Source organism: Yarrowia lipolytica, chromosome 1A (assembly GCF_001761485.1).
Source record: "Yarrowia lipolytica chromosome 1A, complete sequence".
Taxonomy (NCBI): Eukaryota; Fungi; Ascomycota; class Dipodascomycetes; order Dipodascales; genus Yarrowia; species Yarrowia lipolytica.
Genome location: NC_090770.1, coordinates 68,081 through 89,616, shown reverse-complemented (window position 1 = coordinate 89,616; position 21,536 = coordinate 68,081). Strand labels below are relative to the sequence as shown.

Below are 21,536 nucleotides of genomic sequence, written 5' to 3'. Positions count from 1 at the left end.
ACGCCCTGGAATGTGGGGTGAGCGTCACGGCGCGGGAAGTGAACGCTCGAACTGTACAAGGTCCCTACAATTACGCGTTCATTGAGAACATTCCATTATGTAATCAGACGCCGGTCACGAAGTCCTGTATCAAGCTCTCCTCCTGTCGCCTCAATCCACACCCACAAGAGCAAGAGCATGAGCATCACCGCATGTTCATCTCGAGAGCCTGCCATGAGACATTTTTGTCGTCCTTTCTGGTCCCTTTGAGAAAGCCCAAACCGGGCAGGCCTGTATGTACTGAGACGTCCTATTTGGGAGACTGCGTGAAACCATCTATCTACAAGTGTACAAGTAAAAGTACAAGTACAAGTGATTACAAGTAGCAATGCCCACCTCAGTTAATCCTTAGAACACTCACTTGTTTAATACTTGACCAATGTACAACTACCCTCCCTCCATCTCTGTTAAAATATGAATTACTGACTATATGCAAAATGTGATGTGGTGGCTCTTCCTAAAAGTTGGCTGAAATACCTCCAATGGTCGGACTGACTGGAGGTGAGTCGCCGGTCATGGAAAAGTTGGAAAAGTTGGACGGCCGTCGAGCATGACTGGTATTCATGTTCAGACCATGTGTATCAGGAGAAGGCTCGTACTCCTCGTCGGCCGCAGACTTGAACGGATCTCCCACAGCAGCCCCGTCGGCATCCAGATCCTCGTCAATGGGACCCATGGACAAGGAGGCTGCTCGAGAGTGCGTTCGAGAGGCTGCCCCACGCGATTGTGTTCGAGTGGGACCCACGGCAGTGGTAGACGAGGCGGAAGAGGCCACGCCAGCACCAGTAGCCGAAACCAGACCCAGGCCCGAACCAGAGCCCGAGTTGATGGAGCCATTGACTCCGTTGCCAGCAGCAGCAGCGTTGCCGCCCCCGGTCATGTCCCAGCCTCGGTACTGCGGTACGCCCGCTCCTCCAGCCAGCTGCGTGGTACTCAGAGTGTTAGAGAAGGAGTCTGAGGGGGAGTGCGATCGAGACGAGGTGCTGAGTCGCTGGTCGGCAAAGGTCTTTCGCGACTTCTTCTTCCAGAAGTAAAAGGCCGCGGCAGAAATGAGAGCCACTCCTCCAATGGGAACAACGACAGCAACGGCAGTCTTGCTTCCTCCATGCAGACCGCCGCCGCCTCCACCATCGGAAGAAGCTGTGGCCTGAGCAATAGCAGCTGTGGGGGTCACAGTGGCTCTGCCAGTCACAATGGTGGTTATAACCTCACCGTTGACGGTCTGAGTGAACGTCTGAATGGTATCTATTACAGAAAGATCTGTAGGATCGGCTGAGGACATGGTAGACGAACTTGTGATGGTAGGGCTCGAGGAAGAGCTGCTTGTAGAGCTCGATGAAGTTGTGCTAGTACCACTATTGGATGTCGTAGAACTGGATGTGGTCGACTGTCTAGTAGAGGAGCTGGAGCTGGGCGGGGTGCTGCTAGAGCTGGGGCTAGACGAGGACGAAGTACTCGAGGTCGACGAGGTGACCGGGGCAATGAAAATGGAGGTGGAGGACTCCGAGGAGGAAATGAAAGAGGAAGAGAAGGTTGTAGGGGGGAAGGAAGAAGTGGTGGGTTCGAACGAGCTTGTGGGTTGGAACGAGGAGGTTGTGGGCTCGAACGAGCTTGTGGGTTCGACCGAGGAGGTTGTGGGGGCCACAAACGTGGACGACTCGGAGGTGGGTTCAAGCGACGTGGTCGAAAGCTCACTGGAGGTATCAAACAATGCAGAGGCCTCGACTGACGACAAGAAGGAAGTCGAAAAGGTGGAGGAGATGAAAGACGAAAGCGAGGTTGTGGTAGGGGGGAAGAACGAAGACGTGGTGGGGGGGAGCGATGAAGTAGTAGGGGGGAGCGATGTAGTTGTTTCTGGTAGAGATGACGTGGTGGGGGGCTCCGAGCTGGTTGTAGGTGGCAGAGACGATGTTGTGGGTATCTCAGAGGTTGTGGGCGGCTCCGAGGACGTGGTGGGAGGCTCCGAGGACGTGGTGGGTAGTTCGGAAGACGTGGTGGGAGGCTCCGAGGACGTGGTGGGCGTCTCTGAAGATGTTGTGGATGGTGCCTCCGAGGTTGTGGCAGTCGTCACAGAAGAAGCTGAAGACGCTGAAGACGTGTCTATACTGCTGCTGACCGGAGCAGCCGAAGAGAGCTGTGAGGAAACATGGGTTGAGGACAAAAGAGTGGACGACTCGGAAACGTTCATGTCTGTGCTGGAGGGTGTTTGTGTTTGTGTCTGTGTAGCTGAAGTTGGAGTAGTTTGTGTCGCTGGAGTACTTTGTGTCGTTTGTGTCGCTGATGTCGCTTGTTGCGTGGAGCTAGATCCTGTCTGTGTCGGTTGTGTCTGTATCGGTGTCTGTATCGATCTCTCTGTGTCTGTGTCTGGCAATGGAGATGGTAAGGAAGAAGCCAGAGGAGTGGATATTTGCGACGAGAGCTGCGTCTGCGTCAACCCACCACTATATGTATGTGCCTCCGAAGCTTGTACCTGGCTACGAGTACTAGGCGCAGTGGTAGCAGTGACATTGGCATTGGACATGTGGTGTCGTTTGAAACTGGAGAGAGTATCGGGAGCGAGAAATCGGGGCTCCTTTTGTGTACCACAAGCGCCCAGGCCCCGGCCCCAAATATCTACAGCCTTCACTTTGCCCCCAGACAACCACGGCAATCCCAGACAAGTTGCAAAAAGCAAAAGCGGAAACTTCACTCTTCCTTGCTTTGAATTTAAACAAGGTTTGCGCTTATTTCCGGGGGGGCTGGTTGCTGGACCAAAATGTACGACAACCTGGCCCGCAGACCGTCCAGATGGACTGGGAGCCGTGGGCGTCATATTCTTGTGTAATTTTTTCCGGCCCGCTAGCCGCCCGTCAGCTCACGATGCTGTCCCGGTAGAGCCCTCACTCCTGCACCTCCATGCACAATTATGCATCAGACCAATGTCGAAAAAGTCTAACTTTGGCAAGGCAGACAATCTGTAGCCACAGGAACCGACTGCACAATATCATATGGGACGTGCAGCAGCGCACCCGCACGCAGCAGAGCGACATGTAATACTGCACGGAGGCATGAGGTTGGGATTCGTAGCAACCGCGAAAATGGAGCTTGTGGGCGGTCGCAAAGACTTGGGTCAACCGGGCTGGGTCCACGTGGAGAAACCCAGCCATGGCGGTGAATTATCAAAAATAAACCTACATTGGGGGGCTTCATAGACTCTAGGTAAACCCCGTAGGTTCCGAGCGATCAGCATAACAAAAAGATGAAGAAAAAAAGTGAGCGTGAGTTGCATTGAATATAATCGGAATTCAACCAGTGGGCAGTTAAGCGGCTCAGATGGTACCATTTTAACGGGAGATTTTAGTCGACCCCCACCAAGTCCATATAAATCCGTCTTTTTTCTGCCCGTTCGGAAACTGTTATTGCTGGCTTCTGTTTTTTCTTTTTTTTTCTTTTTTTTTTTTACCGTTTTTGCCCTACAAATAGCCAAAATAACCTCTGCGGCCGGTTACCTCACTGTACATTCCAGACGCATCTTTTGTGGGGACCATGTTGGTAGGGCCATCATGACGCGTGGTCGTCTAACTAAATATATCTGTGCGTTTTTGCATCGCACTGCATGCTCTCCTACATGCCTACACCCTCACCCCAGCGTGTACTTGTAAGCCCCTTGCTCCAGGTTGCCTACTTGTAGAGGATTTTGCGGAAAGCTTCTCCGTCACTATTATCCTATTATCGTCAGTTATCTTTCCCCACCGGAGATCAGCCTCTGTGTGGGTTTTTTTTATTGTTTTATTTTTTTGTTGTCGGTGCACATCAACCCTTGTATTTCTTTGCACATCTTTTTCGTCTTTTTCCCACCTGTCTCATATGCGGTGTTTTCCTACTGACACCAAACTGCCCATGCCATACAAGTATGGTTTTGGCGGGGGTTGCAAGTGTTTTATCCGTAGACCGGTTTCGCGCTACGTGGCGGTGACGCAAAAATAGAGGTCTCAAATCTCGCACTGCAACATGTTTCGGGCCTACTGGGTTTGGCTCGTGTTTTTTTGTTTTTTTTTTCGTTTTTTTCTCTCATCAACCTCTCCCATCGCCACACCAAGAGCCGCGCAACAAGACAATTAGCTTATGGGAACCTAACTGAAACCCTAGCGGAGCTAGAATAGCCCCTCTGCAAGGCGGATTTGTTATGAAGAGACGCAATAGCTGGAGAGTCGCCCAAATGGCACCTATACACGGCGATACATTGTCTCGACCCGACCACGGTGCCAGAAAGGGAAACACAAGTCCGCAACGGTCCAAACGGCTGACACAAACTCGCCGCCTGTGCCGAAAGAGGTGACTTCTGCCACCTGTTTGTATAGGGCGTTCACTTACAGTACTGTACGAGTGTTTGTACGGCCGTCACTTGAAGGCGATACAGCATAAGTTGGTGTCAGTGGAGTTGAGTGATATAGGTGGGGTGAGTGAATATTACTGTGGAGTGAACAGATCTAACAAGTACTTGTAACCAAGGTGTCATTCGGGGCGAGATCCACCTGTTTGCAAGTACAAGTACTTGTACATACTCGTGCGTGGTATTGGGCCGACAACTGCAACTATTTCACATCTCCGACCAAACACATGGCACGAAACTCGGCTTGATTCGATACTCACTGTAGGAATGGAACATAGTGTTGGGTTTGCGAGAGTTAAACCGCAGTGATATGCGGAGATAGAGACACCAGGCGGACCCATACGAGACAGAGGAGAAGGATATTGAGACAATGAGCGACAATGAGCGCCCGGCAACCGACTGAAAACATCGTCGATGGTGCCCTCATCCGGTTTGGTCGCCTAAACAGACTCATGTTTGTCTCTTCTTTTTCTGACCCGAGTCTGAAGTTATTAGGGTACATACTTGTAGGAACCTTGCGCAACTAGAATGTGTCTACAAGTTCAGTGCAGTACGATTGTAGCGAGGTGTGCCGAGTCGCCTCAGCGTGTTTATATGTCGTTACCGGGTACTTTTACATCTGAGATATGGACAGGTTCCCTGAAGTTGGTCATTCCACGGTATTATATCACCTTGTTGCTGCATAGAGCTCCGTTTAACATTCAATTTAGCCACTTATTATCGGATAACAACCGACTTACATTATCTGGACCCAATATTATCGCTCTGATGGTGTTATTATGCAGCATTATTTGGTATTTCTTTTTTTTTTTGAAAAAATATTTTCCAAAATTCCCAGTATTGAGAGTTACTGTTCCCGGTCAAGCGGTCGCAGTTCGATTCTCGGTCCGCGCTATTACCATTTTTCGGCTCTGTAATTAATTCCTCCCAAACCTCATTCCAGCTGAGTCAGCGAGGTACTGTCAATTATACTTTCGGATTTTCGGAGGATAGGGGTGATTTAAAAATAAGTTTAAAAAAAATATATATATGAATAAATAAATAAAAATATGAATAAAATAAATAATAAATTAAATAAAGTAAATAAAAATAAAATAAAAGTATATAAAATAAAATCAAAAATAAAAAAGAAAAAAATAAAAAAAAATAAAAAATAAAATCAACACATCCCACCTCCTCCAACGTTCCCATTATTTCACAACAGGTGGAAAACGGCAGGTTTGCACTTCCAGCCTCCAACGCCACCAAATTAAACTTTGGAACTCCCAACCAACCTTATTCTCCATACGCACGTGACCACCACGACTAGCTACCGTGAATCAACCTCGGCAGGACCACTTTTTGTTAGCACCAAACCAAGCCTCCAAGCCATCAAATTGAGGTTTTTAGAGCGGCAATCGGCGGTCGAGACGCGTGCGGTTGGTGGCAGGAGGTTAGCCATTCCATTCGCGTTCGGTGGGGCGTTTTACGGCGCCCTCCATTTAGCCGGTATCGGCTTTTGCTGTGTCTCGGCATGTGACATCCGATACACATGTGTGGTGTATGGGGGCTATGACGTAGTTGAGTCAAAAAGGCAAGACGGATTTTTTGGGAGAAAAAAGTCGCCCATAAAAAAAAGGGCCTCTACAAAACCGCGTATTATGGCGCATTTTTGTATGGAGCCATGGGTTAAAAACCACATTAATTGGCAAACAAGACGCAGAGTGGCCGATAAATGCCGCTTTTTCGCCCCGCTCGTTGCTTTTCGCACCCCTTTCAAACCGTCCGATTTTCCTCACCCCACAACGTCTGACTCACAAAACCTAATAGCAAGTCTGCCTTAACCCCAGATATATAACTTATCCTTCTCCACACAAGACACAACTTCAGCCACCCCAACCCACCCTTCCAACCGACACGTTTGCACCTCGAGAATCCGCACAGCGAGCACAACAAGACTATCGACACAAACAGGTGGCAGTGGATTTTTTCTCTATTTCTGTTTTTTTCTTCTTAGCTCTCAGTCTTCTGTTTTCTGTTTTCTGTTCTTGGCCTGTCTCGAACCACTGGAAACTAACAAACACCACGAGCCAGTGGAAACGACACAAGAACTAACCACTTGACTCAGAAACACATCAGTCAGTCATCATCGTACCAACCCGCACACAGCTAGGCAAACAGATAAACACAGTCGCATCAACACTCCCCCCACTCACACTTGACCACAATGCCATTCCTATCTAACCTCTTTGGATCCAAGGAAGACGCCGCTCCCAAACAGCAGAGCCGGCCCCCCATCAAGCAGGATTGCAACAACTTTGGCTCTGCCAACGCAGAGTCCACCCCCGTGGCAGTTCCCCAGCCCAACCAGCCCCCATCCGGCTCCCAGGACATCCCCCAGTCTGTGTCCGAGTCCGTGAGCGGCTCCGTCTACGGCTCGGTGGCCCAGTCGCTGCCGTCGCAGTTTGGCTCGGCAATGTCGCCGACCATGTCGCCCAAGGCGTCGGCTCTCGCAGCAGCCCTGGCCAAGCAGGAGGAGGATCATAAGCAGAAGCTGCAGCAGTTCCGGCGCAATTCCCAGGCTGCCTCGGGCGGCACTCCCGCCCCCGTGTCCTCTTCTCTGCCTTCGGGCCCCGGCCACTCCCCCAACTTCTCCAAGGTGGGATCGCCTGGCTCTCCCATCACCGCTGACGAGGCCATGAACCTGTCGCGGGCCGGTGGATTCCAGGGCCGAATGCGGGCTGGATCCAACGCTGCCGGGGGCAGTGGAATCGCCGCCCAGCTGGCATCTGCCAGCCCCCAGGACATGGGCCCGTCTCCTGACGGCGGCTCTGTCAAGCGAAAGAACTCCAACAAGTACCAGGGCTTTGGGCTTGTTGCCGCCTACTCCAACTCCGGCATGAACTAGGAGGTTGCGCCATACAAGAGAGCCATTGAGTCATGTTTCATTAACCCTTATTTATTTGCATTTATGATCAAAAGAACCAAAAAAAGAACTCCTCTAAACCGAAATCCCCACCGTGCCGTAGTCCTGTAGAAAATGCGTCCAATAAGCAAGATACCGTGTTGAGATGGATCAGATACTGAGTACGATCCTGAACTTGTACGATACGAATGTATCATACGATCTACATGCCGTACTCGTACCAAGTTCAGGATTGATAATAATATCAATAAATCTTCAGCTTGCAGTTTTCATTTTTCAGCAGTTTTCATTTTTCATGTTTCACTCTCGGCTAGAATATACAAGTACAAGTACATTGTAGGTGGTTTGGAGGCAAGTTTTTTGACAGCAGCATTATGAAGTGGTCTGACCATATTGATGGGCGAAGGGTTACATTTGTGGGTGTTACGAAGGATCGTTTCATTAATTTCGTCATATAGTAAGTATAAAATGTGTTTGTAGCATGTTTATTGTTTTGATTTATATATATATATATATTGATTTTCAATTTTTAATTTCAATTTTCAATTTTGGTTTGATTTTCAATTTGATTTTCGTTTTGATTTTCAATTCCAATTTTCATTTACGGATTGCCCAACATCCGCAGAGCAGTCTGAGAACAGCAAAATAAGGTGTACCACGTGACTAGGGTATTTGAGTTACCCTCCTTTTATTAAAGTCTATATAGTTGGGATGAAAAATGCTGTCCAAAAACTTTTTAATCTCACAACAGTGACAACTGTGGACCCGATATCTTGGAGGGAAGACACACAGGCGATGCTCTGCGACGCGCGGAATCGTATGTGTGTTCCCTCCTGGTTTTTGGACTCCTGGTTGTCACTTTGAGACACAAACAGTGAGTACCGACGCCTTTTCCCATCGAAACCCGCAAATGATGATTAAGAATTCGCATAGTTCATCTGACTATCAATGAAGAATTAATCTTAGCATGTCTTTCGCTCCTATCTGATTTTTATCGATTCTAATCGATGTTTTCCGGTTTTCTTACTAACCTCAGTGGCCCGAAATATGCAATGGTGTATGCCAAGACGTTATATAGAGGTGTAATATTATGAAAAAAGTCTGAAAAGAGGAAAAAATCTGAAAAATCTGAAAAATCTGAAAAATAAAAATGAATGTGTAGCCAAAAAAAAAAGGAAAATTGTTGGATTAATGAAAACGACGAATTGGCTTTGGAGAAGGGATGTTTTGGTTCCGAATCATTGCTTGGTGAAGGCTCAGCTAAATGTGTGGTCATAAGTTAGTTAAGGATAGTTAGAATAGGTAGAATTTGTTTAACTGGGATGTGTATTTTAATTGTTTAAACTAATTAGTTAGAACGGATCTCCAGTTTAATTAATATCTAGTCGACATGGGCGCATCTCACAGCCTCAAGAGACTCTATGGTACTCCAGCCAGTCACCACCATAATGCATTATCTATACCCGCGTTTCACTCCTTGACTTTCAGAGCGTACATTCGAACCACAAAGAGCTCCTTTGGCAGACCCTTCTGGACCTCTGTGAGAATGAGCTGCAGACCCGCCTTGTCAAACAGCTCTCTGAATTTGGCGTCTGTTCGAGTAACACTGGAATCGGTGGGGTCAAACTCGTCCTCCAGGGGAGCATTATTTTCCTTGACAACAATGGTTCCGTTCTTTTGCAGACCGTCAATGCATCGTTTGAAGTACAGCACGAGATTCTCGTCGTCCAAGTGGCCCAGGCACCACTGGTTCCAAATGACCCAGTACTTGCCTGTTTCAGGCACAAAGTCCTGGGCGCCAATATCCAGAAACTCGCCCACCTTGTCGTTACCGGCCAGATCCTGTTTGGCCTGGTTCACAAACTGCTCCACCGGTTCCACCAGATCCACCTTGTCGCATACCTGGCTCAGCATATCCTTGGTGACTCGGCCGATACCCGCTCCGACGTCCGCGCCGTACTTGATCTTGCCCTCCTCCACCGGCATTCGGGTCTTGAGCCGTCGGAGAAATGTGATGGAGCCAACCACGTCAGCTCGGGGCACAGAGGTGTTGCCGTAGCCGCCGAGAACACCGTCGTTGGTAGCAGGTACCGACGCCCAGTACGAAATTGCGTCGTCGTAGTTGATTTGCGAGTCGGCCATTTGTGTTTTTTGTGGTAGTAGTGTGGTGGTGATGCTGAGATGGAGGTTCAAAAAAGAGTGCAGGTGCAGGTTAGATGCACGTGGGGACGGACGTTAGTGAAGGGGGTCTACCAGTGTCAAACCGGCTGTATAGAGGGCTATTGTAACCAATGGAGAGTGTTAGAGGAGACAAGCGACTTAATTGGATGTCTTTTTTCTCACTTTGAGACTCTTATAGAACAAGTTACGTTATTACGCTAACAAGAAATACTTGACTCCAACGCGTGTGGACATCTCTGAACATAATAGTACACTGAACGTTGGTAATAGAGTCGTAGATTAGTTTAAAAATAGGTAGATATATATACGCTGGCATAATTAATACATTTCCACTTTCCACCGAATCTGTAGCACCAAATAATGTCCAGCTGGGCCTGATTTTTTGATTTACAGATATGGCTTATTCGCACAGGACTCGTACTGTAGTACAAGTGAGGTAGCAACTCAACAACCAAACCAACTACATCAGTCTCTACCCGTATCATCCATACTTCAACTGACAATATTGCTGTCCGTACTACTTGTAATACTCCAACATCAGCCCCTCACTAACACGTCCCATTATTCTCACCCTGCGCGCTTAAAGTTGCATGGTATTATTTTTAGGTGATAATTACAATACCTACATGTATCGCTACAAGTACAAGTGATATCCCCTCAAAAACGTCTACTTGTGTCGCTTAAAACCATCTATATATAGCCAGGGACTCCCCGACCCAACACCCACAAATTCCTCCACTATATTCACCACAAACAGACCTGACGCGCGGTTCTACTCCACCGACTCCCACCTCACCCAAACACGCGCATAAGGTTTGTGGAATTAATTACTCTACTCCCAATTGTGTGTAAAAATCCAGACGCGTCTCTCGTCACACTCACTCACACCACTGGACACCACGACATGTATATTAAACAGGTGAGTATTGTGGAAGGGCGGGCGGTCACGTGATGATGAGACTGAGGGGGATGGGATGGTATTCAGCTGATCACGTGATTCAACCGAGGGGGTCGTGCGATGGGCCGAAATTTGCGGCTCAGACGATGCTCAGACGCTGAAACGACACAGAAAAGATGTATAACAGACAGCAGACAACGAAACTACTGTGACCAGATCGCCGACCGCTGTCTTTCTGCTCAAATTTCGCGCTCGCCACTTGGTGCCGATACTAACCTAGATTCGAATCCAAGGATTCAAGTCGTACAAAAACCTGGTCGAGATCGACCCGTTCTCGCCACGGTTCAACGTGGTGGTTGGCCGAAACGGTTCCGGTAAGTCCAACTTCTTTGCCGCGGTCCGGTTCGTTCTCTCCGACGCCTACAACCACCTCAACAAGGAGGAGCGGGCTGCTCTCATTCACGAGGGCTCCGGCATGTCTGGCACGACAATGAGTGCGTTCGTGGAGATCATCTTCGATAACAGTGATCGTCGACTGCCCACCGGAGGAGAAACCGTCACCATTCGACGGACAATTGGCTCCAAGAAGGACGAGTACTCGCTCGACAAGAAGTCCAGCACACGGTCTGAGATTATGAACCTGCTGGAGTCTGCGGGCTTCTCGCGGGCCAATCCCTACTACATTGTGCCTCAGGGACGAATCACAGCGCTCACCAACGCGAAAAACGAGACGCGATTGGCGCTGCTCAAGGAGGTGGCTGGTACTAAGGTCTACGAGCAGCGGCGATCCGAGTCGGAGAAGCTCATGATTGAGAACGAAAACAAGATTCTCAAGATCAACAGCGCACTGGACGACATCAACACGCGGCTGTCCGACCTGGAGGAGGAGAAGCAGGAGCTAAACGAATTTCTGCAGCTGGACAAGCGGCGGAAGTGCCTGGACTTTGCGCTGCAGGACCGCGAGCTCAAGGCAGTGGAGACTGCGCTGGTGGAGCTGCAGGACATGGACGACGGCGGCGCTTCCGACCGAGCTGCTCGACTTGCTAAGATCGAGGAGCAGGACTTGGTCATTTCCGAAGTAGAGGCTGAGATTGAGACTTCCAGCCGGGCACGTGAGCACGCAGATCTGGCTGCATCCCATGCACGTGACGACGTTGCTCAGCTCCGTCGACTCAAGGCGTCCCTCGAGGTGGAGCTCGCTGAAACCAACCGAATCCATGGTACGCTACAGCACGAGGAGCTGTCACGTGAGCAGCAGTTGCAGCGGGTGCAAGGCGAGATTGAATCCAAGGAGAGCTCGCTGAGGGCGACCGTGAGCGAGCGGGATGCTCTCAAAAGTCAGCTTGAGGCTGCCAATCGAGCTCTGCGAGAAGCCTCGGCAACCAAGGACTCACTGCTCTCCCGAGAAGGCCGATCTGCACAGTTCACATCCAAGGCTGCTCGGGACAAGTGGCTGCAACGACAGATTGCAGAGATCTCCGAGTTTTTGGAGAGTCGAAAGCAGGCCCTGGCAAAGGGCAAGCGAAGTGTGGAAGAGTGCGAGCGTGAAATCACTGCCAAGGATGCTGCGATTGTGGAGCAGCGACAAGCGTTTGCTGACTGCGAATCGCGGTACTCTGAGCTCAAGCGAAGCCACGCGGCCTCCCAACAGGCCCGAGAGGGCATTGCTGATGAGAAGAAGGCTTTGTGGCGCCAGGAGTCGTATCTTCTCAAGGATAGCGACCAGCTGGAGCAGCAGGTCGAGAAGGCGCAGCGAGCATTTGCTTCTACCATGGACAGAAACACCTCCCTTGGTTTGGCTAACCTGAAACGAGTGGCCCAGAAGCTGGGACTGGAGGACCAGGTCTATGGTCCCTTGTGCGAGTTGATCAAGCTGGATGACAAGTACAAGCGAGCTGTTGAGGTGACTGCTGGCAATTCGCTTTTCCATGTGGTTGTCGAGGATGACGATGTTGCTTCCAAGGTGATTGAGCAGCTTTTGCGTGAAAAGTGCGGTCGTCTGACGTTCATGCCTCTCAACCGGCTCAACCCCGAGCGAAGAAAGTACCCCGAGGCCGAAAACGTATTCCCACTGGTCGACAAGATTTCTTGTAACCCAGAGTACGAGCCTGCGGTGCAGCAAGTTTTTGGCAAGACCATTGTGTGCATCAATCTGCAGGTGGGTGCTGCTGTTCAGCGAAACCACAACCTCAACGCCATCACTTTGGGTGGAGATCGAGTGGATGCCAAGGGTGTGCTTACTGGTGGTTTCCACGACCCCAAGAAAAGCCGATTGGACGCTGCTCGAGACGTGCAGGAGGCCCAGGAGGAGCTGAGTCAGATCCGTGTGCAGATCAACGCCATCAAGAACAGCGTTGATGAGGTGGAGCACCGGCTGTCTGAATGCCACACGGAGCAGAACAAACTGCTGATGGAAATGCAGCAGATTGAAGAGACCCGGCAGCGGGCCTCTGAGTCCATCAAGGCCGAGACCGCGGCCATCACAACCCTCAAGGGTCTTATTGAGAAGAAGCGGGACAACTCCGAGACGCTGCTTCGAGACATCTCGTCGATGGAGTCGCAGCTGGAGTCGTATAACTCGGAGTTGGTGTCCGAGTTCAGCTCGCAGTTGTCTTCTGCTCAGCAGCAAGAGCTCGAGCGGGTCTGCGAGACTCTTCCTGGCCTGTCTGCCTCGGTCGCCGAGCTTCAACAGAAGGTGTCTGCTCTGGAAATGACCCGTCTGAGTCTCGAGAACGAGCTACAGCAGAACTTGTACCTGTCTCGAGACGACATGGAGCTGCAACACAACGGCGACTTTGATGCTGCCGAGCTGGCCGAGAAGGCTGCCACGCTTACCCGCAAGCTTGCTCAGATGGAGGAGCAGTTGTCGGAGGCTGCCAGCAAGCAATTGTCGACTGAGAAAGCACTGGAGACCGCGGAGCAGCAGGTGGCAAACGACGAGGCTCACCTCGCCGAGCTCAAGGATGAGCAGGCCCAGAGTCTGCGAAAGCTGTCCAAGTTTGCAAAGGCTGCCGAGCGAGTTGCAGCCAAGCGACAGGCCCTTGAACAGCGACGAGAGCATGTGCAGGCCAAGATTCGAGAGATTGGTATTCTGCCCGACGATGCTTTCCTCGATGTGTCTGCCCAGAGCGACGGCGACATGATGCAGGAGTTCAGAGAGGTGTCTGACGAGCTCAAGAAGTTTGGCCACGTCAATCGGAAAGCTCTGGAGCAATTTGCGACGTTTAGCAAGGACCGAGATCGACTTCTTTCACGTCGACAGAACCTCATGGAGTCTGCAGAGTCCATTGAGGAGCTAATTTCCACTCTTAACGACCAGAAGGACCGAGCAATCAAGCGAACGTTCCAGCAAGTGTCCAAGGAATTCTCCGAGGTGTTCCAACAGCTTGTGCCTCGAGGAAAGGGTCAGCTGGTGATCGAGCGACGGGCTCTGGACGACCAGAACCCTGACTCGTACACTGGAGTGGCGATCAACGTGTCGTTCAACTCGACGGAGAACGAGCAGCAGCGAGTGGAGCAGCTGTCGGGAGGTCAAAAGTCGCTGTGTGCGTTGGCGCTCATTTTCGCCATCCAGCGGTCCGATCCTGCCCCCTTTTACCTGTTTGACGAGATTGACGCTAATCTTGACGATCAGTATCGAACTGCTGTGGCGCAGGTGATTTCCCAGATTGCCAACGCTCCTCAGCCTACACAGTTCATTTGCACCACGTTCCGAAATGAGATGATTCACGTGGCTGACAAGTTTTACGGAGTCTTATTCAACAACAAGATTTCTACGGTGAAGAGTATTACTCGGGAGGATGCGCTGACGTTTGTTGATGGACAGAAGGCCTAGATGACGAGTGCTAAGCGAGTAACGGGCGAAGCGAATGGCGCGCGCAGCTAGTGGTGAAGTCTGAACTCAGTGGTTTGGCCTGCACATTAAGCAGGACTGGTCCAAGGGGACCTACTTATGAAAAGAATGGGTTTTGTATATGTTTATGGTAATTATTATTTAAGTGATAAGAGAGTGCGTATAGGAGAGAACAAGTATCAAGATCACCAAACGGCCCAGGGGCTCACTCTGATTCGAATCATATCAGTAAATATCCGTTCTACTTATAGAGGTATTGTTTCTACTGTATTGTACCTTGGATTGAAAGTGAAACGCCCCCTAGCGTATCTCTCAACTGGACTGTAGGATGTCTCCAATGTGAAGTTTGTGAGAAGTAGCATGACATATTCAAGTCTGTCGGATATTTTTTTCAGGACTGTATTGGTAGTGTGAGTTAGGGTGCAGTCTGGGAGTGTGGGGGAAGGCATTCAAAGTAGCCAGAAACGATCATGTGACGTGAAATGGCACGTAGAACGGCAAAAAATGAATGAGTAAGTCACAATAGCCCAAAAAGAGCTCCTAATCTGACTACACAACGACATACTAGTCTCACTTCTCTACAGCAGCAGTTTTCAGGCCCCGTTGCTTAATAAGATTGAAAAAACCTTAATCTGACATTTTGGTAAAACTTTTACCCTTACCAACTCTCTCCTTCACACCAGCACAACAACACCATGTCTCTGCCTACTCTTCCTTCCGGATGGGCTTCTGCCAACTCCGAGGGCTTTGTTGCCCACTCCGCCTTCACCTCTCCTGTCAAGCGACAGATTGAGCCCGTTGGACCCGGGTTCCTGGCCCATGCGCGACGAACTCTGCGAGGCCGAACTTGGTCTGAGGACGAGAAGGAGGAGGCCGCCAAGAACGTCAAGCAGGTCGAGGGCGAGGATGAGGACGCCGATCTCGGCGACGAGCCTGAAGACATTGAGGATCTCGAGCGAGAGGCCAAGGACTGGAAGTCTCAGGACCATTACAGAGTTCTGGGTATCTCTCACCTTCGACACCGAGCTACTGAGGACCAGATCCGACGGGCCCACCGAAAGCGAGTGCTCAAGCATCACCCCGATAAGAAGGCCGCCTCCGGCTCCAAGCTCGACGAGGACGACTTCTTCAAGTGTATCCAGAAGGCGTTTGAGGTTCTGATGGACTCCAACCGACGACGACAGTACGACTCCGTCGACGAGGCTGCCAATGTGGAGCAGCCCACCAAGAAGGAGACCACCGCCGAGAACTTCATCGAGCTGTGGGGTCCCTTCTTCGACTCCGAGATCCGATTCTCCAAGACCCAGCCCTGTCCTTCTCTTGGTACCATGGAGTCTTCCAAGGCCGAGGTGGAGGGCTTCTACGCCGCCATGTACTCCTTCGACTCGTGGAGAACCTTTGAGTACCTCGACGAGGATGTTCCCGATGACTCTTCCAACCGAGACCACAAGCGATACATTGAGAAGAAGAACAAGGCCCAGCGACAGAAGCACAAGACCGAGGACACTGCCCGATTCCGAGAGGCCGTTGACCTTGCTCTGTCCCTCGATCCCCGAATCAAGATGTTCAAGGAGGCCGACAAGAAGGCCAAGGAGGCCAAGAAGTGGGAGAAGGAGGCCGGTGCCCGAGAGGCCGCTGCTAAGGCCGCAAAGGAGGCCGAGGAGGCTGCTGCCAAGGCCAAGAAGGAGGCTGAGGAGGCTGCCGCCAACAAGGAGAACGCCAAGAAGTCCAAGGAGGCTGCCAAGTCCGCCAAGAAGAAGAACAAGCGAGCTGTGCGAAACGCCGCCAAGGACAACGGCTACTTCGGCGACGAGGCCAAGTCTGCCGATATTGACATCGATCTCGATGCTCTGCTCAACCGAATTGACGACCTTGCTCTCGGTGATCTTGCTGCTGCTCTTGACGGTGCTGATGCCGCCAAGGCCAAGGCTACCATCACTGAGGCCGCCGCTAAGGCCGGAGGTGACTATGCCTACTTCTCTTAGGTAGTTCTGACCTAGGGCAGGATCCACCCCGCCTAATCTATAGTTCATACAAGTAGAATAGATCTAGAGTACTGTCACTGACTTGGATACATGTGTAAAGCACAAACAGATGTAGATGATCGACCAAAGGGACTTTATGGGAGGATCTCAGACTGGTCAAGTGCTGTTGTGTCAAACCAGGGGTGTAGGTGTTGAGTATCAGTACAAGAAATGTGGATGCACGTGTGATGCTTATACTGGATACTCAGGACGGACCAATTGAGATCTTTACGGGCTTGTTTGAGTCTTTGTGACCACCTACCGGTCCTACTTCTTGGATGTGACTGCGGTTTAGCAGGTCCATCATTCTATTGGTCTCCACTCTGACATGCAACCGCTGCTGGAAGATCTACAAGAAGGGCACTTTAGATAGATACGTGGAGTTCAGATACGTGGAGTTCAGAGACGGGGAGTTCAGAGACGGGGAGTTGAGAACGTGGAGGATATTCAGAGACTGTTATGTTTCTACCCACTAATACGGCTATTCATGGCAAGCACCTGTGAGCGCTGGACTGATCTAAAGAATGTCAAGTACATCCGGTACATTAGCATAAGCATGTGTCAAAGGGGGTTCTTGATGACATTGGGTGTACAAAGTGGCAGTGTATCTTTTAGTTCAATCTCTGCGTGGCGTGACAGCGTATCCTTTAGTGCCATCTCTGGATGGTGTGACTACATGTGTTGCAAGGACAGTACGTTGTTTGTTATCAGTACTTAGCTGGCTCAACTGTTTTAATGGGAGATCAGTTCACCCTTAACGCACAGTTCTAACTATAAGAAGAGTTCACAACTAATACCAAGTATTTAATCGTTTGAAGAAACTGTACCGTACGTTCCATCAGATCTTCCACAGGAAAATCGAGTTGCAAGACTGATAAGATGATCAGCTAGTACTTTTTATTGGCAATATGTCATCTATCGATTTATTCTATCATATAGTTGTACAAGTACAGGTTTCGATCCATCGACGATACAGTGGACATTCTTCTCCACTAACCGCACCCTACGACTCTCCAAAGCGGCTGAAAGAATGCAAAGAATGCCAGTCGACCTGAGAGATGACATCCAGGGGGGCACGGGAACCTCGGAATGCTGAGAAGCGGAACTTTTAGCGCCATAAAAAGGTTTACCGCCCAGTATTTCGGCCCAATGCGGTCTTCTGGAGTTTCGAGAAGACATTTCGTGACACCGAGCGTTGCAACACCCCCCTTTCCAGACACAGAGCACCAGCTTAGGTTACACAGCACCGCCTCTTCTTCTTTGTGGCCTTGTGTCTGCCTTTACCAAGCAGAAATCCCCACATCTCTCACCCCAACCCCACCGCCACATGGTTAGTCCGACGTCTATACCCATAATCAGATACCCGCATATCCGATACAGTAGGCGGAAAGCCTCTTGCCTTGTTTTGGAACCCCCCTGATGAATGTGGGCGAGCTGTCAGCACGTCGAAACATTGGTTGTGCGACGCGTCTTCATTACGGGAGATGTTGATCAGCGTGCTTTGTTCGAGATGATTTTGATAAATGAGATCTGGTCAATGTGATCTTGTCCGATATGATATCGATCATCTATAGATATATGCACGGCAAGACTGATGGCTCATCGCCATTGTGCAGCCGCCAAACAATAGCACACGGCGGAACACACAATAGACCCGTGCTAAAATCAACAAAACCCGACTCAACTAAATAGCACAATTCTGGGCTAGCTTGGAAGGAGAAACACGGACACAAACTCATCATGTTATACACAAACATGTTACATAAACCCCCAACTTGCCTGTCCTCAATCCCCAGTCACTCTTTCACTCGCTCTCCATTCACTCGCTCGCTAACATGAAGCTGTCTCTTATTCCCCTCACTCTCGTCTCAGCTGTCTTGGCTCAGAACACAACTGACATCATCTCCGACCCTCCTGGTGCCTCTACTACCATCGATAGCTCCACTGAGTCTCCTGGTGCCTCTACTCCTGTCGAACTCCTCGAGAGCTCCACCCTGCCTACCAGTTCCACCGTTGACTCCACCCCCGTTGCCTCTGTCGTGAGCTCCACCCAGTCTCCTAGTGCCACTGTCGACTCCACCCCCGTCGACGCTAGCACCCCTGCTCCTACTCCTACTTCTACCACCACTCCCTCTCCTCCTACAGCCGAGGAGCTCTCGCAGCTCGATGCCACCATTGCTGGTCTTCAGGACACTCTGGATACACTCCTTGCCGAAGTTTCCGACTCCCCTGAGCTTCAGCAGCTTGTGGCTGACGTCTCCGCTTCTCTTGACAGTGTCATGAGCCGTCTAGCTGAGCTGCAGGCCACAACTGCTGCCAAGAGACACATTATGATGTGGATTGCCAAGAGAGATACCGCCTCTGACCTCATCGACGATGTCGTGACTCTTCTGGACCAGCTGCGAGCTGTTGTTGCCATTATTGAGCCCATCGAGAACAAGTCTGATGCTCTTCAGGCCAACCTCGACAGTGTTTTGAACACCATTGCCGAGCTTGAGGCTTGGTTGGAAGCTGTGAACGCAGAGGATGAAGTTGCTTCCAGCTCTTCTGCTGGTGATATCCCTGCTACCTCTGGTAATGTCCCTGCTACCTCTGGTGATGCCTCTGCTTCTGCTACTGCCTCTGGCGACGCCCCTGCCTCCTCTGGTGCCGCTGTCTCCGGTGATGCTTCTGCTTCTGTCTCCCCCATCGCTGCAAACACTACTGCTGAGTCCACTACCCTCACCACCACCCAGACCGTCACCCACTGCGAGAACAGCGCTTGCAGCAACACTGTCGTCACTCTGACCACCTGTGTCCCCGTCATCCACACCGTCACCACCTGTCCCACTGTCATTGAGGGTAAGACCCTCACTGTTGTCGTTCCCTGCGAGATTGAGACCGAGTACGTTCATGCTGATCCCACTGTCGCTGGTGAGCCCAAGATCAAGACCAAGACCATCTCTGGCTACAAGGTTGTTGAGACCATCAAACCTATCAAGTCCGATTCCCCTGACATCCTGCCCATTCCCGTCGAAACCGTGGAGACTCATCTAACCACCAAGACTCTCGTGTCTAGCGGCCTCACCACCACCATCACTGGAACTATTCTTGTCACCAGAGTCCTCGAAACCCCGTTGGCTCCTACTCAAGCCAACTTCACTTCTGTGGTCGCGGTTCCTTCCACTGTTGCCCAGGCCAACTCTGGAGACAAGCTGGCAATTGGAGCTCTTGCCCTTCTGCCTCTGCTGCTGATGTAGCTGGATCAAACATCCTGTATTGTATAACTCTCAAATACCCCTTTATTACTTAATTGATAGGGAGAATCAAGTCATTTTCCGATATCACACGTAAACTGCGATTTACTTTTCCTTAAATGGTCAAATTCTCCACCCTTTCTTCCAAATCGTCCAACATCTCCAATAGCTCCTCCTCCTGCCCATCTTCATCTTCATAATCTCCATAGTCAGAGTCATCTCGGGGGAAACAACACACATGCTCTCTGAGCTCTTTCTCTAGTGTCTCCTTTGACGGCTCCTCATCTGTCTCTATCAACCCCAACATCTTGTGATGTGTCTCCAAGAAGGCGGCGTAAAGCAGCGAAATGTCATAGTTGGTCGCTGTCCCATAAAGACTGTCCATGGTGTTATCAATGAACTCCCAGATTTGCTCATCAAAGACATAGAAGCCGACTGTTTGGGACTCTGTGGCAAACGGGATTGTCAGCTTGGGGCTCTTGTAGGACCCTCGAGAATAGTACGTTTTTCCCGTGTGGAGGTCTCCAACCACACATCCACAGGGCTCATCTTCGATCGTCACAAATCGCCTTTGATCGTCATTTAGACCTCCCTGGGTAATATTCCATGTGGCTCTCTGATCTCTGAAATGTCCAAATGGGCCAATAGCCGGAAAGTCGGAGTTCCAGACAGTCAGAGCCCGGTTTTGACCGGCCCCCAAATCAATCCACAGCTGAAGAAATCGGCCATACAAGTAAATGTAAATGAACCCATCATAGAGAACGTAGAACCACTGGTTGCCTTGGTGGAACCCAATGCCCTGAGTTTGCACCTGTGGGGGGATTTTGCACAGTTCAACGACTCTTCTTTCAGACGAGGGCTCAATGTACCCCAAGTAAGACTTTTCTGGATTCAAAACGAAGTGCTGGATGACGAGAGCTCCACCGGAACCTGGTACTAGATTGACCATGCCCATATCCACATTGAAATTGGCCTCGATGCGGGGGGCTTTCATATGTGGATCAATAACAAGTGTTCCGTCCTCGTCTCGAGGCTGAGAAGCCTTGTGCACAATCTCATCAAATTCAGTCTCGGTGTCTCCCACATAATATTGAACCTGTAGCATGGTCTTGTTTTCCGCCACTACCTCCACGTCTTGACCTTCACTGTGCCTCACTTTCAGGCCCGAGGGAGCTGTAGACACGGGCTTGCGGTTACGCTCAGCGTACAGTTTGTCTTCTGGATCGTAATCACTCACTTTGAGTGTCATGGTGGTGAGATCTAGCTCTTGAAGTTCACAAAGAACCTTGGTTCCTTCGACCACAGACTGTTGTTGTTTTAACAAGTTTTGCAACCGGGAATAGGGGAACAAGGGCTTCATGGCCCGTCGAAGAGTGTCATCTCTACCGACATCAGTTGGTTCGACACTGACAAGATCAATTGAGCTCTCTGAGTCCACTTGTCGAAGGTCGGTGATGATTTTTAACTTGTCGTACTTTCCATCCTGAGCCTTTTTGCTTCTGGCAATAAGAACACGAGCACATTTCGTCCAGGACAAGTATTCGTTACTTAATTCGAGCCAGGGGGCTCGGTCCTGCACCTTTCTCATAATCAGGCTCTTGTCGAGTGACGCCAGCACTTCTGACGACGCCTTACACACCTCCCCAAGTGCTAGACACGATTCCAAGCAGCACTCTTCATAGAGCAGTCTCAGAGTGTCGTTGTTGAGCATTACCAAGAGAAGAGAAAAAGAAAGATATCACGGAATAGAATGCTTTGGGAATTCGAAGAGGGAATCCAAAAATGTCTCTGTCAGGTCAAGGGTATCGATGATGAAGGAGGGATTGTGCGGGTTTCGACTTAAAATCCATAAGTTATATTTAAACTTCTGTTTGAAACTGGAAAATAATCGGAAAATAATCGGAAAATAATTGAAAAATTGGAAAACATTGAAAAGTTGGAAAATGGAAAAATTGAAAATTGAAAATTGAAATTGAGAAATTGGAAAAAAATGGAAAAAAATGGGGGAAAATGGAAAAAAAAAGGGGG

At 50.1% G+C, this 21,536-nt stretch overlaps 7 protein-coding genes across 7 annotated transcripts; 4 read left to right on the top strand and 3 right to left on the bottom strand.

Annotated features, from left to right (window-relative positions):
* Nucleotides 1–496: 496 nt before the first annotated feature.
* On the bottom strand, nt 497–2,851 carry YALI1_A00867g (uncharacterized protein; the record flags this gene model as incomplete). Its single annotated transcript, XM_499626.3, has 1 exon — nt 497–2,851. One exon carries the CDS (start codon nt 2,849–2,851, stop codon nt 497–499), a length of 2,355 nt encoding a protein of 784 aa, XP_499626.3.
* Nucleotides 2,852–6,617: 3,766 nt separating this feature from the next.
* Nucleotides 6,618–7,298, top strand: YALI1_A00829g (uncharacterized protein; the record flags this gene model as incomplete). Its single annotated transcript, XM_499625.1, has 1 exon — nt 6,618–7,298. One exon carries the CDS (start codon nt 6,618–6,620, stop codon nt 7,296–7,298), a length of 681 nt encoding a protein of 226 aa, XP_499625.1.
* Nucleotides 7,299–8,786: 1,488 nt separating this feature from the next.
* YALI1_A00801g (uncharacterized protein) lies at nt 8,787–9,458 on the bottom strand (the record flags this gene model as incomplete). The annotated part of the gene is made up of 1 exon (XM_499624.2): nt 8,787–9,458. One exon carries the CDS (start codon nt 9,456–9,458, stop codon nt 8,787–8,789), a length of 672 nt encoding a protein of 223 aa, XP_499624.1.
* A 943-nt stretch (nt 9,459–10,401) lies between these two features.
* YALI1_A00789g (uncharacterized protein) lies at nt 10,402–14,230 on the top strand (the record flags this gene model as incomplete). The annotated part of the gene is made up of 2 exons (XM_499623.3): nt 10,402–10,416; nt 10,676–14,230. 2 exons carry the CDS (start codon nt 10,402–10,404, stop codon nt 14,228–14,230), a joined length of 3,570 nt encoding a protein of 1,189 aa, XP_499623.3.
* Nucleotides 14,231–14,943: 713 nt separating this feature from the next.
* On the top strand, nt 14,944–16,233 carry YALI1_A00746g (uncharacterized protein; the record flags this gene model as incomplete). The annotated part of the gene is made up of 1 exon (XM_499622.3): nt 14,944–16,233. One exon carries the CDS (start codon nt 14,944–14,946, stop codon nt 16,231–16,233), a length of 1,290 nt encoding a protein of 429 aa, XP_499622.1.
* Nucleotides 16,234–18,107: 1,874 nt separating this feature from the next.
* Nucleotides 18,108–19,511, top strand: YALI1_A00715g (uncharacterized protein; the record flags this gene model as incomplete). Its single annotated transcript, XM_499621.3, has 1 exon — nt 18,108–19,511. The coding sequence occupies one exon, from the start codon at nt 18,108–18,110 to the stop codon at nt 19,509–19,511; it is 1,404 nt and encodes a 467-aa protein (XP_499621.3).
* A 112-nt stretch (nt 19,512–19,623) lies between these two features.
* Nucleotides 19,624–21,219, bottom strand: YALI1_A00683g (uncharacterized protein; the record flags this gene model as incomplete). Its single annotated transcript, XM_499620.3, has 1 exon — nt 19,624–21,219. One exon carries the CDS (start codon nt 21,217–21,219, stop codon nt 19,624–19,626), a length of 1,596 nt encoding a protein of 531 aa, XP_499620.3.
* Nucleotides 21,220–21,536: the final 317 nt, after the last annotated feature.